The sequence below is a fragment of the Populus nigra genome, chromosome 3, assembly GCF_951802175.1.
Source record: "Populus nigra chromosome 3, ddPopNigr1.1, whole genome shotgun sequence".
In the NCBI taxonomy this organism is placed as follows: Eukaryota; Viridiplantae; Streptophyta; class Magnoliopsida; order Malpighiales; family Salicaceae; genus Populus; species Populus nigra.
This window is the reverse complement of record NC_084854.1, coordinates 19,837,763-19,857,978: the sequence shown is the minus strand read 5'-3', so window position 1 is coordinate 19,857,978 and position 20,216 is coordinate 19,837,763. Positions and strand designations below refer to the sequence as shown.

At 32.4% G+C, this 20,216-nt stretch overlaps 2 protein-coding genes across 2 annotated transcripts; one reads left to right on the top strand and one right to left on the bottom strand.

The window, feature by feature from the left end:
* The first annotated feature begins 1,369 nt into the window (after positions 1-1,369).
* LOC133690214 (serine/threonine-protein kinase BSK6-like) lies at positions 1,370-5,504 on the top strand. Its single transcript, XM_062110438.1, has 10 exons — positions 1,370-1,770; positions 1,869-2,089; positions 2,208-2,343; positions 2,605-2,738; positions 2,831-2,936; positions 3,124-3,209; positions 3,364-3,552; positions 3,688-3,852; positions 4,441-4,554; positions 5,088-5,504. The coding sequence occupies exons 1-10, from the start codon at positions 1,689-1,691 to the stop codon at positions 5,328-5,330; spliced, it is 1,476 nt and encodes a 491-aa protein (XP_061966422.1). The 5' UTR covers positions 1,370-1,688; the 3' UTR covers positions 5,331-5,504.
* Positions 5,505-5,897: 393 nt separating this feature from the next.
* Positions 5,898-8,999, bottom strand: LOC133689079 (uncharacterized). Its single transcript, XM_062108802.1, has 2 exons — positions 8,164-8,999; positions 5,898-6,479 (listed from the first exon to the last, which is right to left on the bottom strand). Exons 1-2 carry the CDS (start codon positions 8,604-8,606, stop codon positions 6,233-6,235), a joined length of 690 nt encoding a protein of 229 aa, XP_061964786.1. The 5' UTR covers positions 8,607-8,999; the 3' UTR covers positions 5,898-6,232.
* Between the last annotated feature and the right edge of the window lie 11,217 nt (positions 9,000-20,216).

Sequence of the window (20,216 nt, the reverse complement as noted above, 5' to 3'; positions counted from 1 at the left end):
ATGGAACATAAACCCTACCGTGGTAATCTATCAACTGGCAACGGATTAAAGGAACACTTGCTTTTTACGTATAAGATTTTCCTTCATTTTCAGGCGATCTCTTGGCTTTTTTCTTCCCTCCGTTCAAAGGAATGAACCTTTGACACCACTCACCATTTCAAATTCATTATTTAATAAACAAAGATTATTATAATTAACTCAATCACAGTATTAAAATACTATTGGATATTATATATAGCAGTAGTTTATTATAATGTTTTTTTTTCTTGAAAATACACTAACAATACGCGGATGAGATTTGACTACAGGTTTGTCGACCCACAAATGAAACTAGGGATTAATATGAACAATTCCTAGTTTGAACTTGTCAAAACGCAAACAAACAATTCACTATTATTAATCATTCTAATAAAAAAAGAGACTATATTTTGAAGAACAATAAGTTAGCCTATGAAGAACAAGAAGAAGGGCTCTCTAGAAAAATACAAAGGATCTGCAAGATTCAATTTCAACGAAAAACAGAGAGAGACAGAGTCCTTGTCAATTAAGGTTCCTCAATAAGACACAGCCACAGGGACCAAACACAACAGCTAATCTCAAATTAATTAACACATAAATTCCCTGTCAAATACCAGGTCTCATCAAGCTAAATTATTATTCCATGTGCACAATTAGATTTCAACGACGTCGACCCATGATTTCAATCGGATCAGCCTGCCACCTCAACTCCGTTGATTTTATCAATGTCTACTTCCATCTCTATAGTTTAAAATCTTCTAATGTTACCCTTCTAGTTTCCAAAAAGCTCCCAATTGCCCTTAACTTGGATTTGGTTTTTAGGTTCTCTCATTTTCTTTAAATCTTTAAGTTGAGATACTGCAATGTAACATGTATGGGTATTTGAGAGGAAAAAGAGAGAAAAACAAGAAAAAATAACTTTACAAAAATTAGAAGGACAAAATTGAGAAATGAAGACTATGGGAGTAGAAGTAGAACATTGCTGAGTCTATAAAGGCAAAAATACACTTTACTCTGAAAAATGCTAGTTTTTAAGCTTTGCCCACTCATATAGAAATAAATAACGGCTAGCATGTTTCTTTTTGTGTTTTAATTTTTTTTTGAAAAGATTATTATTTTTTATTTTAAATTATTATTTTTATATTTTTTTAATATATCAATGCTAAAAATAATTTTAAAAAAATAATAAAAATATTATTTTAATAAGTTTACAAGTCAAAATCACACCATCATTATTATACTTTCTAACCTACCGTAAATTAATTAATTAATTAATTAATTAATTAAAGCACAAAAACCCAAAACACCCTTCAAACACCATCCGAAGTTTTTACCACAAAAAAACAGAAAATTTGAAAACGAGAGAGAGCGAGGAATGGTGAGACAGAGGTTGCTAAAAAAGGCAGAAGCTGAAACCTGAAAGGCCCTTTGCAATTTATTGCCCAAATACACACAACACAAGTAGCTAAAGCCTAAAGCTTGCTGGCTTCAATAAAAACTTGGGATCCTCAACAACCCGCTTTCTCCCCCTTTTGTGAAGTAGCATTCGACCACTTCCAGTAACTTGTAGACAAGGATCAGCACCAGAACTGATGCAAACCGTTTGATTCACTTTCTCTCGTCACCGTCTGATCATTTTCATTTCTTTTTTCTCTCTCTCTCTCTAATCAATGGGAGCCCGCTGCTCCAAATTCTCTCTCTGCTGGTTCCAGTCCCACCTTAAGGCTTCAGTCCTCGAATCCTCCGATCTCGGTAATTCAAGCCCCCTGTCTCTTCTCCGTCTCTGTTTTTTATTTTATTTTTTTGTAAACGAGGGGTAATAGTTGGGGTAATATTGTCATTCGGTGCAGAGAATGGGGGCAAAAGTGACAGAAATGCATTCCCGAGTTTCACCGAGTTCAGTTTCGAACAACTGAAAGCAGCCACGTCTGGGTTCTCTTCGGACAACATAGTATCGGAACATGGTGAAAAAGCTCCGAACGTTGTTTACAAAGGGAAACTAGACAATGACCGTTGGATCGCCGTTAAACGATTTAACCGACTCGCCTGGCCTGATTCTCGCCAATTCCTCGTACGTTCATTTTAACAGTTTTTTTTTAAAATGATTTCTTTATGTTTTGTTAAAATTGTGAGAAGTCATTAAATATACTCTTGAGTTAAAAATGGATTTGGTACAAAATGTAATTTAGGAGGAAGCGAGAACAGTGGGGAGTTTGAGGAGTGAGAGATTGGCGAATTTGATAGGATGTTGCTGTGAAGGAGAGGAGAGGCTGCTAGTTGCTGAGTTTATGCCTCATGAAACCCTTGCTAAGCATCTTTTTCACTGTAAGCACTTCTTTTCTTTTGAATTTTAATGTGTTTGTTTTGGCTGTTGAAATTCTTTCCTTTCATCTTTTATTGTTTGTTTATTGCTAGGAGACCCTTTTTGCCCTTTTCTTATGTCAGCCAAAAATTCCCAACATTGAAAATTAGTTGATCAGATTTGATTAGGCAATATAATGGTATTTAGGGTTAGAGTTAATGAACTTTAAACTGGTTTCTTCCTCGTATGCTTTGTTTGAATTCTTGATATTTTGGTCATTACAGGGGAGAGCCAGCCCATGAAATGGGCAATGAGGTTGAGGGTAGCCCTGTACTTGGCACAAGCTCTGGAATACTGTTGCAGCAAAGGAAGGGCGTTGTATCATGATCTCAATGCCTACAGGATCTTATTTGATAAGGTAAGTGTGGTTGTCTGCGATGTAGAATCTTCTCTGTGCTTGGTTCATCCACTGTATTGTGTCGGTCCTAATTTTGGTCCAGCTGTTGACAGGATGGTAATCCTAGGCTATCTTGCTTTGGCCTCATGAAGAATAGTCGTGATGGCAAAAGTTACAGCACAAATTTGGCTTTCACCCCGCCAGAGTACTTGAGAACTGGTAAAGACTGTTTGTGTCTGCATCTGAACTCATGATCACTATAAACTGATATGACCTTTGCGTGCATAAATGGATTAGTTACCTCTCAATCTGATTAGTTTTGGGTACCAAGGGCCAGAGTAAAGGTTGAAAATGATTAAATTATTAGAAATGGTTGATGATAAAAATTGTTCCGTTATCCTGGCAGGTAGAGTGACGCCTGAAAGTGTAGTTTACAGCTTTGGAACCTTGTTGTTAGATCTTCTGAGTGGCAAACATATTCCTCCAAGTCATGTAAGCTATTTGCTTTTCTTATGCTGTAATCACCCATCTTATTGGTTTCTTGGTCCCTTGTAGTACAGATGAACTATTGTTTTCGCATTGTGATTGATGGTCATTTAAGCATAAAAAACTTGAGGATTTCCTCCACTGCCTGTCTTCTTTATAGGCACTTGACCTGATTCGTGGCAAAAATTTCCTGATGTTGATGGATTCTGCTCTAGAAGGCCATTTTTCAAAAGATGATGGAACAGAGTTGGTTAGATTAGCTTCCCGTTGTTTGCAGTATGAAGCTCGTGAGAGGCCAAATGCTAAATCCCTTGTCACTGCACTTTTGTCACTTCAAAAAGAAACAGAGGTATATAAAATAGTTGGCTTTGCTGTATGTCTTCGTGGAGAAAGGCAGGCATAGTTTTCTTAAAATTAGGCCTGCTTCTGCTGGGTTGAAAAGTTTGTAAATACACCTTTTTCTTATCAAATATTGTTTTAGCAGGTCCCGTCATATGTTTTAATGGGCATCCGACAAGAAACTGCATCATCAACTCAGCCATTATCATTGACTCCTTTTGGTGAGGCATGCTTGAGAACGGATCTCACTGCTATACATGAAATACTGGAAAAGATTGGATACAAGGACGATGAGGGGATTGCCAATGAGGTTTGCCATCTCTTGTTTGTAATTGATGGTTTATTTTTGTTACTAAAAAATGTAACCATATTGACGCCGGAATCAATAAAATAGCAAGATTAGTAGTCTGTGTCACATGCATATCAAGAGTGAGCGAGCTGAAGGAAAAGGAAATATGAGTGGTTTTCACATTTCATTGCAATAAAAATAAAACAAATAGATAAATGAATTGTTTTTGTTTTGAGTCATGCCACTTTGCCTTGTAATGGTCATAACTATGCCCTGTAAGGATAGAACAAAGTCCTACTGATTTATTGTACAATCAATTAAAAACACTGTCTACTGTTGTAACTATTATCTCATGGTCTAACTGTTCGCTTGTCCATACTCAAAAAATAAAAAAAACGTTAGTTTGTCTACCTGTCAATTAAAAACCATGTCTACAGCTCTTAACCCTTTTTTTCCCTGGATTTTTTGTCTGAATCTAAAAATTTCATCCTAGGAACTAGATACCAGGGTCCTTTGGGGAGGAAGTCTTATTATGTTGCTCTGGCCCCAATATGTAACCTGTTTTTAAATGTTTGTTTAGCTCTTAATTGTCTTCCTCTTTCCTTGCAGCTTTCTTTCCAAATGTGGACTAATCAAATGCAAGAGACCCTGAATTCTAAGAAGCATGGAGATACTGCTTTTCGAGCAAAGGATTTTGCGACTGCCATTGATTGCTACACTCAAGTGAGTTTCCCTTGTTATGTCGAATCTGGAATCTGTGGTTTAGGATGGTTTATTTTCTTATATAGTTACAAGCAACCCAACACGATAAATTAGTTCATATTCTGTAGCTATAAATTAGACAAGACAACCCATAGAATCTGACACTATATATCACCGTTATAATTCTTCATTGATAAGTTAGTATCATTTTGTCATAGTTAGAGAAGAAAATTTTCTATTGGATTGCTTAGCAGACATGAAGAACTATATTTTATGAACAAAGAACAAGAGATAAATCTTATCCCTTGATAAAATTTTAATAGTGCCTACATCAAGTTAGGGAAATAAATTGCTCTTGCCGAAGCTCTTAATACCTTGTACAGTTTGCTGCTAGCAGGATAGCACCACTAAATCGAGCCTCCTCCACAGATTTATTGTTAGCACTGAATCTTCTTGTTATAAAATATGGGTTTGAGTTTATCCTCTGCATCCTGATGGCAATGGAACTTTATGTTGGCTTCTGAAACGAGAATGAGTTTTCCTGTCTTTTGCAGTTCATCGATGGCGGAACCATGGTGTCACCAACTGTATATGCTAGGCGTTGCTTATCTTACTTAATGAATGACATGCCACAAGAAGCTCTAGGGGATGCTATGCAAGCCCAAGTGGTGTCTCCTGAGTGGTCCACTGCCTCGTACCTCCAAGCAGCTTGCCTTTTCAGACTTGGAATGGAGACTGATGCACAAGAAACACTCAAAGATGGCACAAACTTGGAAGCCAAAAGAAACAAAAACTGAAAGTGTATAGGTCTTTTTTTTATTTACTATTTTGGTAATTTTGTGTAGGCTCATGTATGTATTCTTGCTTCTCATTTTCTACATCCATATTTTGACCTTGTGTCAAACTTACAGTATTCTTCAATTATTTTTGTTTGAGTGGATAAATTATGCTTCTGCAGTTCAGTTCTTTAATCTTTTGAGTTTAGTAGTTGATTAGTGCAATGCAAGATTCATCGGGGACACATCACTGCGATTTTCGTCAAGCAAGGCCTATTTAGAGGTTGTTTGTTACCGATCATTTCTGCTTCCAAGACCGAGATTGCTGGCTAACACTTCAGCCTGGGAATCCGACATTCACGAACCCTTTTCATGACCATTTTGGGGGAACATAAAAAGAATAACTGTGGCCAAGACTTGAATTAAAATAAGAGAGACAACGGACATTTTCGTGGTTGCTGGATCTTCAAAATGCTGTATGCGGGAAATCTGATCAAAATTTTCTAACAAAATCAAAATGGGGTTTGGGAATGTCTGTCATGGACATAACTATATCTCCATAGTACGAGGCATTATAAAGAAAAACTTACCATAAAAATAACAGCATTTAGATGAATCAATGCAACCTCCAAATACCTATAAATATTTTTCAAGGCAGAGCTATGAATCAACCCAGCATCAGGACACCTACGAATAATTTTCAAGGCTGTCAAAGCTCTGGTAAATATCATTGTACGTATATAGATCAACATAACTCCTACGCGTATTAAAGGAAAATATTATGATTGCCTATAAAACCACATGAAGCACTGAAGTCTTCCTCACTCATCACACAACAATCTCTGCAAGCTCTTCTAGATTACTTCGCCTTTCCTCTAAAGTTATTTCCTTTTCCTATTCTCTCAACCCTCTTCTACAGAAGTTTACGAGGATGGCACATTGAAGTGAAAGAGCCACGACAGTACAAAAGCAAATACCACACAAGCAAGCAAGAAATTCAGGAAGCGGTGGCCTTGCCAAAAGCTTCGAGTTTCTGCAGTGGGAATCGATGCTGAGACTGCTGTCGTAGCGGTATCCATGCCATTGTTTGTCTCATTCAAATGCTCGATTGATTCTATGTCACTTGCTAAAACAACATTGCGTGCAGTCGAATGACAAATCTCACAGGTCCTGGTACATACAAGCGAACCAAATAAATATAGGTGAGAGATAAATACCAGAACATATACGAGACTAATTTTAATGACAAAAGGAACTAATTAGACATACCATGATAGTTGCCACGGATTAGGAATTTGAAATGAAAGTTACAAGCAAATAAATACTACTAATTGATCATGTAATATGGACTAATGCAACCCCTAAAAGGAATATAGCTCATGTAGTTCATCTGTTCAGCGAGTACAACAGCAGAAGGCTTAGAACAACTGGCAAAAAATAGATGCCTGGTCCAGAAAAAAGGAGGCTAGCTGGCTAACTGCAAACTAGAATACCAGGTAAAAGAGACACCAGAAATGAAAGAGAGATATTTGAAAATCATATGTCGATAGAACAGTGATTTTGGAAATTTTACCCAGGAGCATATGTACAGTTAAAACCTCAAATTCAAAGCATAAAGAATACCTATTGCGATTGACAAACAAAGAATTTGGTGATAGATTAAGGACTAGAGATACCACTGTATTACTATCAAATAATGGATAATTTACATTGAACCTCCACAATAGCCAGATCCCATCACTTGTTCCTGCACACAGGTTTTTTTTTACATCATTTAACAGTATTCCAGCAAGGAGAAGTAAGATCAACAGAAGATCCTTGCAACCACTAAATGCATGCATCAACAAGCACATGTTGGTGCTTGAATTAACAGTTTCGAATGTTCAGTTTTCCCAGGTTGTTCTAAGTTCTAGCGAGAAATTTAAGCAATGTTAAATCCACGAGCACACCAATCAAACTTTCTACGTCTAATATGTTTAGAAATGAATGTGTTAAAGCGGATACCAAGATAATCCATTTCACCATGTTTTCGGGGTATGGTATCAACCAATTTGCCTGATATAGACACGAGTGACAGATAAACACTGATTGTGAAATGCAACCATGAGTTTTAAGATTCACAGATATCAGGAGATTTCTACCGTCATTCAGAATCCTATGACGCTTAAATATTGTCCTGGGACGTCAATTATCATTTGTTGCTAACCACATCAGACGAAGAGGAAAGTAAGGAATCTGCATTAGCGATTATACAAATACAAATATTAAGTAGCGCACCCACAAGTAATTATCTTTAATCTAGGTATCAACAAGAGGAGGAGATTCAGAAAGGAGCATTATTTAGATTCCTAAATTTCAAAAAAGCAAAGATTGGCAAGAAATTGTCGGTGTAGCTAGACATTTCATTGGGACTGGTGTCTTAAAGCTGTACTCTTTCAACTTGTAAATAAACAGAATCTCCTTCCACTTTCCCTTTTATTCATCATAATTCTTAACTTCCACACTATGCTTCGTATCCCATAAACTAAGCAGACAGCAATCTAGTATCCAAAAGCCTCAAGCACTGAACCCTCTGTCCTCTTTGGTGAAAAATAGTTACTATTATCCCTTCATGAAATCCCGCTTTAGTGCATCATTTACACTTTACAAAACTCATCAGACAACTTTGATAATACTACTAAGAAGCACAAAGTCGATATTTACCATTTCTCACAAACAAAGAAAATTAAACATAATCCAAAATTTTAGCCATCGTACCAACACCGCGAATAAATATTAAAAAAAAAAACAAAAAAAAACGGCAAAAGAAAATTAACCAAAGAAAACAAAAACCAGAATTCAACCTTGTACTTACTTGTTTCCCCTAATCCTGAACCAGGCTTCTGCACACTGTTTATGAGCAGCAGCTAAATCATTCTTACAAGAGCAACCCAATTCAATAGGAACGCCTGATTCATGACTATTACTCTCCAAACCCAGATGGCAAATCCTACAATCTCTCTCCACTTTACTCAAATGCACCTTTATTTCAGGTACCCTATTCTCAATCTCCACCTCCACTGAACAATCAGACACTGAAGACACCCTCCTAGAATCCAAAACCACACCGTCTATGCCCTCAGGTTCAGAGACACAAGCGAAACTGTAATCATCATAAGACCCAGCAGTGGTTGAATAGAACTGAGAGTAGCAAGACCCATTTTCTGCATCAGAAAAAGAACTGATATCACTTCCAGCAACAGAGCAGTGGTGTGTCCCTTGCTCTAAATCCAGGTGGGACATTTCATGAACTGACATTTTAAAGATTGAGACACAGAAACAGTCAAAGGATGGAGTATAAATTTGGCAACTTTTTGGATGGTTTTTAAGGAGTTCGACATAAACTCAAAGGATTCGATGAAGTGGGTATTCTTGTATTAGGTGACAACAACAGCTGCAACTCATTAACGTCACCAAAATCAATAATTTGCAAGAAAAGAAAAAAAGCCAGTAATTACAGAGGTAGGAGACTTATTTATGTTGATCATCATTATCAGAGGATGTAATAATAAGACAGAAGGCTGTCCTTTAAAGCTCACAGAGACAAAACACTTTTGTTCGTATAAAACTTGTGGTTTGGACCTCAGACAAACTGCAAAGCTACTACAGAGTCCAGAGACGTGAAGTGGGTGTGCAGAGAATTTGCGAGGAGATTTATTATTTTCGTTTTATGACAATTAAGTGGCGCTACACGATTCGAATAAAAGGGAAAACTTTAAATTATCCCTCCAAACATTAATATATTCTCATTCTAGTCCCCCAACTACTGATCTTATCGATTGTATCTCCCATCTATTGACGGGGTCCTGCCGTTACCAGCTTATATATATCGTTAAACGTCATCATTAGCCACTACCAAACCCTTTTACATCCTCCACCACCATTTGTAGCGTGAAAACCAATCATTTCAAGCATCTTTTATTTACCACATTATAAAGGATTTACGTCTTTTTGTAATTGTAATAATGATTATTTTTTAAAGTTTTTATTAATTTAAAAATATAAAAAAGTTAATTTTTTTTAAAATACAAAATTTAACGGCCTTTTACACCGTAGAATCTACCTAAAAGATTAGAAAAAACTAGCCCTTTAAATCTTTAATTAGTGGAGGTAATGGTTAAGGTTTTATACTCTATCTCTGTCAAAAAGTATATACTTAAAATCTTTCATATTCATATCGAATAAAAAATCTAAATAATCATGAAAGCGGGTACAGAGGGGAGGGGGTGTGATACTAGCATTTTCTAAGTGCATGTATTTCAACTGCATGAGCTGACATCGATTAGTGGCGGGGTCCAGTTAAGGAAATATCTGTGATGGGTCCGATTGGTAAATTTACTAGTTAGGGGATTATATTGAAAATATATTTATAGTTGGGGAACCGATTCAGGTTTATTTAAAATTCATGCCGGGAGATTTGGCGTAACGGAATCTAGGTCCAATATATATTCGGTACGGTTTGATGGAATCAAGTTACTGTGATGTGCAAGATCAAACTGTCATGTATCGGATGCACGTATCGTTTTCTTATAACATGAGCACCTTCACTTTTTTTTCTTTATTATTATTATTACTGAAGCAAGATTCTAATATTAGAAAATGCTTGTTGTTCTCTAAATTTTTGGCTGTTTTAAATAATCATTATGTTCTTAATCAAGCACACAATTTATTCTCATAATAAAAAACACACAAATTATTCTCAAAAGTATACAAATTATCCCTTTTAAAGGTGAGTTTCAAAGCCATATTTATTTCATAAATGAGGATAAAAAAAACCCTTCAAGATTTATGCTATATTTATTGATAGCTAATGTATGTTAGGTCATATTAATTTTATTATATGTCTTTTGCTTTTTATTTTGATTTTTTAAAAGAAGGAGAAGGAGAAGCAAGCGGTTATTAAAGGGTTGATTAAGTTAGTCCTTGTAATTAAGCAAGAAGTAGAAAATGGAGAGCACTAATTATTTAAGGTTTCAGTTTGATCAATACGCTAATCATTATCTACGCTTAAGAGTGAAATGGGAGTCCTTTTCATTAAAGAAAATGAAAAAGGAGTCCTTGTCTAACCAATACGCTACTCAGTTGTATTTTTGCCGTGCAAATTCTTTTTGTTTTTTTATGAACAAGAAAAGCAGCCTTGAATCGGGCTCGCTTATTATATCGTGTCATGTCATTGGATCCATAATCTGCACTGAAATTGCCCCTTTCATTTAACGGTGGATATGGTGGCGTGCTTGAAGAGAGACGTGAGGCATAACATGTGATTTCTTTCGCCTGGGACACGAAGCAAGCAGTTGACGACCAGCACTTGGACGGGTGCGGTGCCACTGTATATATATATATATATATATATATATATATATATATATATATATATATATAGATTTAAATTGAATAATTTAAAATTTTAAATAAAATTTTAAGATATAATTTATATTATTTCCTTCAAATTTAAAACTTGTATATATCTATATTATATTTTACTTATTTTTTATTAAATTAATAAAGACAGTGAGATTTAAACTCGAGATTACTTGGTTATCGAAACTGTAATACCTTATTAAAAAATCATATTAATTTAATAATTTAAATTTTTAAATAAAAAATTAATATATAATTAATATTATTTTTTATCACGAATAATATTAATAATGTATTGAAATGGCGGCTTTGCGTGAGCAAATGAAAAGGCCAGTAGAAGGAGGAGGAGTAGAGTCTGGAAAATGAAATATAATTGGGGGGACGACGGAAACCTAAAGGAGCAAAATTCCAAAGCCGAAGGGTTCGAAGGAGTTATAGAAAAAGAAAAGAAAAACGGAGACAATAAGATATATAGATAAAGATAGAGCTTAAGGTCGTCTCATCGACGAGGATTTTGTAACGGGCGGCAAACAATGATCGGACACCTTGGTAGGTGGGTCCGGTCACTACTTGAATCCTCCCACTCCAATATATTCCCTCTCCTAATTTGCTTGCCGCAGGAACATTTTTGGCAAGTGGGAGCAAAATCGCAAGCTGTTGTCCTCTTCTGTGCCTGCTCTGTCCAAGCATCGTGGCCAATAGAGTACATGCTACTTGTTCAACAGATATTCATCACCAAGGATTTGGACTAATCCAATAAAATTTCAAAGCAACAAATTATCACCCTTAACACCCACCATGGGGATCGAACTGATGTGTACCCAGATAAATTACTGCTATTTTTTTTAAACAACACCCAAATGAATTAATGCTTGTTAAATGGATTACCTAATCTCTTGTCTGTTCTTTTTCAATGGTCACTTATGCCTACTCTGGATTAGGTTACCTGACAAAAAGCACGTCAAGCTTGTGAAAGAATAAAAGAGAAGAAGAGGTTTTGCCAACTTCGTCGTGTACTTATAGTCTTATATTGACTATAATTAATATATAGATACAAGGTAACTAGATAAGAAGATTAATACATCACTTGAAAGTTATCAAAATGTTATCGGAAAGGATTTATACAACTGAGCTAAATTATTAAGTATTTGTAGGAGAAGAAATAACTTGTGGTGAAGGTTGAGTAACTAGAATCCTAACAGGATCACTAACACCCCCTTGGAGATTGAACACCTTTAATTTGGACCTCAAGAAAGTAAACCGTAGTGCGGTTTGTCCCTGGGTGAAAAAATCAGTCAACTAGTTTTAATATGCTATCCAGGTTGATGAGAAACTGCTGTGCTGCAAAAGGAAGGTTCCTGCTCATTAAAAAGACTGAAAAACATCTGTGTGATGCATAACACCTTGTAATCTGGAAAAGTTTTAGGCTTGGAGTGACCAATTTTGGATTGCGTAACACCAGATGAAGGTGTTGGTACAGAAGACAGCACAAATTTACATTGGTTATGAAAATTAGACGGTAGGTTAGCAACAAAAGATGATGGTACTGGTAAAGTTGTAAACTCTAAATTAGTAGTGTAGGAAGCAGATTGACAGAAGATCGTACTAGGTGAATATAATCAGAAGATTGTCTCATATCAGGATATGTAGGATCAGACTTTGTAGATAAAACATTAGGAAACAAAGTATTTGAAACAATTGAATGTGATAGTTCATGTGAAGAAATTACCAGCAAATGGAAGAACGAACTACTTTGAGCGTTGGAGAATGGATCATTATTCCTTCCTGGAAATATGTTTACATAAAAAAAATAACATGACGTGAAATATATAGCTTTTGATTTTACAATTCTAGACAATGATATCCTTTTTGGTTATTGGAATAACCATGAAAGATATCTCGTTTATTTCTAAAGGTTAGCTTGTATAGTTGATATGGTCTCAGAAAAGGATAGCAAGAGCAACCAAAAGTTCATAATATGGAATAATTTGGAGATTTATTATGTAGAATATTAATTACATCTAACTATCAATTTAAAATTCAACCTTTTTATTTAAAATTATTTTACAATCCAATAACCAATTATCATTTTTAATGTTACGTTAAAATATTAACTAAACAATTATATTAACAACAAATAATCAGTTTCCATCTAATTATCTATTATTTATTCAATTCAAATTTATTTAATCTAAATCAATACCTGTAGATTGGAAAGGAAAACTTACTTGTGAGAATCTATTTTTTTATTCCTGGATCAATTACTTCAGTACCACTTCAATTACTAGAACCAAAGTAATATTCTACAGTACGAACGTCTTTGTAAATCTTATCAAAGTTAATATAGAGAGTCAAGATAGGAGAAGCGAAAGAAAAAACTATGTTCTTTCAATAATGAAAACTTAACCTTTTTATATGGGTTATGTCTCTTTATATTTGATTAGAGAAGGAGGTTACTTCTTTTAGTAACTCCTCTAATAACTTGGATCAGGTTCATCCATCATGGGCGAACCAGGCCTAACTTAATAACCAACAATACCTTTTAATTATTATCAATTCTAAAAAAATTCAATTTTCTCTAAATCTTCAACTTAATAATAAAATAGATAAAATGTGATTGATACTAATTAAATAACACATCATTTCTTCCGTTATAACACACCTACATTATAAAATAAAACTCGATATTATCAAATTATAAACAAATTCAATTTTTCTTAAATCTCAAACAAACCCTAACATACATACAAATCATACAACAAAATTCTCTAGGAAAAAGTTGTAAAACACTTAAATATACAAATAAACTACAGATACTACAAAACAATTTCAATAAGTTAACCTAAAAAATAAATAGGTAACATAAAAAATAGATAGGTTTGCTTACTTAGCGCGATGAATATTTAGAAAAAAATTAAACAAGATAAAAATGCTGACAGTGATAAGTGTTGGCTGGATTTGTGAGTATGAGAAACAGAAAGGGGGATGAGCTGGTGTCTATTATAACACTTTTAAAATTACTGACATAATTTCTAATGAAAAATGGCACAGAATATCCCTATAGGTATTTCTATGAGAATATAATTTCGTTTTATACTGCGAACATAATATTTATTTTTATTCTATCGATAGTTGTATGAGTAATTACTAAAAGAACAACTTTCATCGCCAAGTTCCATTGGACATTACCAATGAAATTATATTTTTTATCGATAATTCCGTTGTTATTCATCAAATTTATGCTAGAGGAAATATAAAAGAGAGTTGTTGTACGTATAACATAATTCACAAATGTTGTTTTCTTTCGTTATCCCAGCATAAGCATCTTCATGGGTCTCTGTTATCTTAAAGCAGCACACAGGAAGAACAGTCTCTGTCATGTCTTTTGAACTAAAAACTACAACGTCAAACCTTCAAAAAGTGCAGACCAAGAGCTAGAGATGTTCAAACTTTAAATTTGTACCCTTCCAATGCTCAAGAAGGCAACGCGCTCAGACTGGTTAGAAAAAAAAAATCGCAAGCCTATTTTTAAACGGCCTCGAGCCTCATTCTACGTGAGCGCGCATAAAAAAATACCTTCTTTTAATAATAACCTTTTGCCCCCCCTGTACTTGAAATGGAGAAATCTTGTGGTCTCCCTTTGATTTTTTTTTTTTAATTCATCAGATTTAAAAGATAATTCATCGAATTATATATACCTCAGTCTCTGTCATGTCTTTATATTCCAGTAGCGTAGCCTGATAATAAAAAGCTTGAAATCTATATAATAAATTTTAAGTTCGAGTCAGAACGTGTATCTTTTATAAAAATTTGAAATAGCTAAAATTTTACCCGTTCATCTAGACTTATAAAATGTGTTTTTCAAGATGTGAGGTTTTCTCAAATTCAAAATAAAATAAAATATAGCGGTATTATTCCATTAGTTTACAACCCAGGACTATAATTATGAAATTAATTTCTTTTCTATACCAAGATACGTATTTTGAAGTACGGAAAATTAATGAGCACTTTTACTAATGGCCGTGACAAAGGGATCATGCATATCATTAACAATCGTAAATCACATGGATGAGTTTAATATATAGTAATGATAATGATAATAACATAAATAATTTTAAAAAATAGAAAAACTAAATAATTAAGAAATAAAAAAAACGGAGAGACTAAATATACATGCATCTACCCTCTCGCGTACTTGTTACCAGCTGAACTAGACATTTTTTAGTAATCTTATTCTTTCCTCCTCACGAAATCTCCTCACAGCTTATTGAATACATACATACATGCATACATACATACATACATGCCAGCATTAAAGTAATTGTGTCACAGCCACCTCGTTACTATTTATTAATTGCTTTTCTCCTTTTCTGGTTTGTCTCGATGAACAAATATATATTAGGATATATAGCGTACCAATTGCTTAATAGTTTAGCCTAAACAAGTCAAATTTTGACGCTTAAATACCAAATTTTAAACTTCATATATATATATATATATATATATATATATGATAATGACCAAGTAACGAACCTGCACGCTGTGCTCTTGCCGATCTCCTAATTAAGACGCTAAACGTGTGAAGACTTTAATTATTTAGTCATTTGCGTGTGTAGATTGTCCCAATCTTCTAGTCCATGTTTTGGTTCTTATGTAACCTGTAATGTTGCCAGCACCCAGGAAAAAATGATTCCATAAATGAGAAAGTAATTAAAAAAACTAAAATAGATTGTGATTTTTCAACGGTTATACACTCATTTGCAATGTAGACTTCATTTTTCATGAACAACAATTTTATATGTTAATTTGTAAATTTTATATTTTAATCAACAAACTTTATTTCTATTATATTTCAATTAATAGAAATTGAAAGAGAAGAGAGAGGTCAGGAAAACAGAGAGGAGAAAGAACTTTTACCAATCATATTATAGCCATAGAGCCCAATGATATAGGTGTTATTGATTTTTGCATCGTTTGGAAACGCGGTGCAAATCATGTTTTTTAAAAAATTAATTTTTTTAAAAGTTAATTTTTTATATATTTTGGATTGTTTTGATACGTTGATCTCAAAAAATAATTTTTAAAAATAAAATATATTATTTTGATATATTTTAGCATGAAAAACAACCGCAACCACATATCTTAAAGAAAAAAGTTAATTGGAGATGGTTTAAAAATTTAATAATGTCAAAAAAAAATATCACCAGAAATAGATTTTTTAAAAAAGCTAAGAAAAATTGATACTTAATTTAGGCTTAAAATATATTTTGAGGTTGGTAATAGTTTTCCAGATGCATATATGAGGTGATAAGGACCAGAAATGATAAAAAAAAAAAGAATTTTGGAATGAATTCTAGCGATACGAGTCTTTTCGATCACCAGCAGAATATCAACGGAGAAAATGAAAAAAATGATGTCTCATCTGCTTTTGCAAACGATTCATCATTTATTAGCTCTTAATTATATATATTTTAAATTGTTTAGGGGCACCTCTAGCCTAGGCGTGTGTGGGCTTTGGCAACCCACCAGCTAGGCCCACCCCTTCACCATTTGTTTTTGGTTTTTCCCGCGCCCTTTGAGTTCTTATTTTATTTTTGTTTTGGATTTTTTTTTGTTAACACCCTATATTTTCTTATTATATATAAAAAATTATTATAATATATTTTCATATCTTTAATTTTATGCATAAATTAAATTAAGTTACACTTTTATTTTAAAAATCTTAATACAATGTTTAGCAACAAAAAATTATAATTAAACATATTTAAGTTTCATTCGATATGATAAATCTAATAAATAAAAAAATTAATTTTTTATGTAAATAAAAAGATTTTTTTTTTTAATGTGAGGTGCTCTCTCTCTATACACACGTGCGCATATAATGTTACTCATTATTGGATATATGGAAACTTGTGTTTTGTTAAATATCATATTTAAAGGATAAAAAACTAAGTAATTAATCTATTTGATAATATTTGTTTTTAACAATCACAATATTTATCTTAGACAATGCCCCCACAGCTAAATGTACGTGGACACATCTTCTAGAAACAAATCACTATTAAGAATTAAAGTGAAAAAAATAAATCTCCAAGACGACTAATTTTTACTTTTCATTTCATTATTCATTTAATGGTATTTTATAAATTTCTGATTGGTTTTGGAGGATTATATTTTTTTAAGTATTTTGGAAGTTATTGTATTGCTTTCGAGGGTGTTCGTTTGTTAAAGAAACTAAAAAGATATGGTCTCTGTATTTTTATTTTAGTCCTTATAATATAATTTTCATTCAATCCTTCAAATTTTATTTTTTTTGGTTTTGAATCCTTGATTTAATGGTTTTGTTAAGTCTTTAGTATAGAGTTTCTAGAAGCATTGGATGCCAAACACAAGTGCTCCGTGATATAGATGCTGCGAAATATTGTAATTTAAGATACTCATCCGACTTTTCAAAGAAATTCTTATTTTTTCTGTCATTATCGAATTCGTGAACTTGATTGGTCCTTTAAGTTGCAGAATATTTTTATCAACTCATTATGGAGCATAAAATACAAACAATATATATATCATAGAGTACAAGTACAAAGAATTGGTTTTTAAAAACTTAGATGTGATATTATGGAGATAAATTGATAAAAAATATTTACTTACTTATTTTATTCTTAAAAAAATTATATACTGAAAATGAAATAATATTTTTTTTATTATAAGTATCTAAGTAATATTAGATATAAGTTATACCTTAATAGTATATTAACAAGCATATAACTAGTGTTTGATACTGTGGTTGGAAAATATTTTTGAAAAATTTTGATTTTTTTTTTATTTTAAATTAATTAATTTGTTCTTGATATTTTTTTATTATTTTAATGTGCTTATATCAAAAATAATTTTTAAAATATAAAAAATATTATTTTAATATATTTTAAAATAAAATACACTTTGAAAAACAATCATTACTACAATCCTAAACACCCAACTAACATATATTTGATCTAAAATTTAATATTTTGCGCTATATGCTCCATGCACATAAAAATCCAACTTCAAACTAGGAAAGTAAAATGATTTTAAAGCAATAGAATACGACTGAATTTCATATGATTGAAGTACATTAGAAATTATTAAAAAAAGAGATAATATTCCATGCTATATTAACCAGTATTGGTACCTTGGTTCTGATCGGTATAAAAAATATGGAGGAAGAAGAATATAATTTCAAATAGAGTATTGTTTTGCTCCTTTTTTCTCTCTTCAACATGAATTCCTTTCCTTACGTTGCAATTACTATGACTTCAATGATAACTTTTGCTTATTAACCTTTTTTTTAAAAAAATACTAATGGAATCATTGACGAATAATTTTGTTATGTTAGGGATTGTAATTTTTTATTTTTTTATATATAATGATCACCAACCTAACAATAATTTGCACAATAAACCACAACAAAAATAAATCTCCGGAACAAAAATTACTAATAAAAATTTCACAATTCATTTAAATAGTTCATAAAAATAAGATAAATAAAATTTCATATACAAACACTTTTTAAACAAATGTAAATAGATATAAACAACACATTAAAATTTCTATAAAGATGGAGGAGGAGAGGGAGGAAAAAATCCCATATCTAAAAGTTCAAGAAGAGAAGGAAAATGTATACCCAACACTTAATTAAGCTTAATACAACATATTTTCTAGTTGGATTTCTGCTCTCATTTTTTGTCCATACTTTGTATTTTAATAAATAATTGTTCTTGAACACTTTTCAAAACAACCTCATCAAAGTCCTTAATATATAGTTTGAGCCAAAATATTATGTGTCTATAGTTGAAACAAACAGTGTGGTCCATCTTCAATTCTTAGGCCTATGCCATAAGTATACCATAAATCTAATTCTTGTTAAGTTTATCATTGGCAATAACCTCCAACCATACTTGAGGATCACGAGGAGGATGAGTAGAAATATCTTTGCCTAATTTTGCAACCATGCTAGCGTTATATGTCTCCTAAAAAAGAGAGTTAAATTCCTAAATTAGGTAAGGAAATTTTAGATTATTGATACAAATAAACAATTTTAAACCAATGATAACTATAAAAAAAACTTAAAATAAACACTTTTGCTCTTGTATCGACAATTTTTTTTCTCTTATGTTCTCGTATCACCCTTTTTTATATGAGTTTACTCATATAGCCTCTAAGTTGCTTGTTTATTTATGAGCATTCAAATAAATTGTTTTTATTGCAAATTAAATAGATTGTTCAAAGTCATACAAATAAACATGTGATTAGAACTTCAAGAAAAATAATAATATATATAACAATAAGTTCTTACTAGGTGCTTTGTATGATTAATAAATGAAATCTCCCCCCTAATATGCTTGCTTATTGAACCATGCGTTTCTTTATTTTTATTTTATTGTGAGCTTTTGTAAAGTTTTCTAAAGCCAAAATTTTTTGATACAATGTCCAATTTTTCTTTGTGACATGTCTTGGTTTATAGTTTTTCCACTTCTCTACATCATTTGAGCCAACCTTTCTAATTGCTTGTTTATAAGCATCATACAAAAAAACACGCGAGCTAGTACAAAAAATATTAAATAGAAATTAAATAATGAAATAAAAGAAAACAAGTTTACAATAATATAATATTAGTTGATTTAAACTTACCTATATACACCATGATTTTCCCACACTCTCCTAAGAAGCGCCCCATTACTCTCGTCCCACCAAAACTTTTCTTTAATTGATTTCATACATTTATTAGTTTTCAAAATTTAAAAAACTAATAACTTTAATTATAAACCATTTATCTAACCTTAAACTTTCTTCACCAAACACCTACGTTATACATTTATTAGTAACCTTATTGTTACACTACATTTAGATAAATGAATGAATGAATAAAAATCTCACCATTTTCATAGAAAAAGCGATTATCAGACATTCCTACTATTTAGCGTAATAGAGAAATTGTTAGGCAATCTTTGGTGGTTAAAAAGATTTATTTTCTCCATTTAAATTTTAACTTTGAAGTAAAATTATGAGAGATGATTTGAATACCGACTTAAAAAGAGGTTTAGGTAACGGATCAACCCATGAATCTTCTAAATAACCCAAATCAAAATTTCTATGAAAACCAATCCAGTAGTGTATTCGTTTTATGAGAAAATATAAGAAAAGGAAAGTTAATGAATGACTTATCGACTCACTTTGGTGAACTAAAAGACAATCATCTACGGAATCCTATTGAGTTGTGTCTAATGAAATATTTTAATAGTTGCTCAAGAAAGTTTTTAATTTATCTATCTAAGAACAATTCTTTTGCTATAAATATCTATTTTTCACAAAAGTAAAAACAAAATCAGGATGCATATTAATGAAAGATGGATAAGATAAGTCAACTTTTAACTCACTTCTCCATAAAACTTTGCTACCAAAACAAATTGATTTTTGCCTAACTGTAGCATTACTTCTTTAAGTTTATTTTTCTTGACATACAAATTA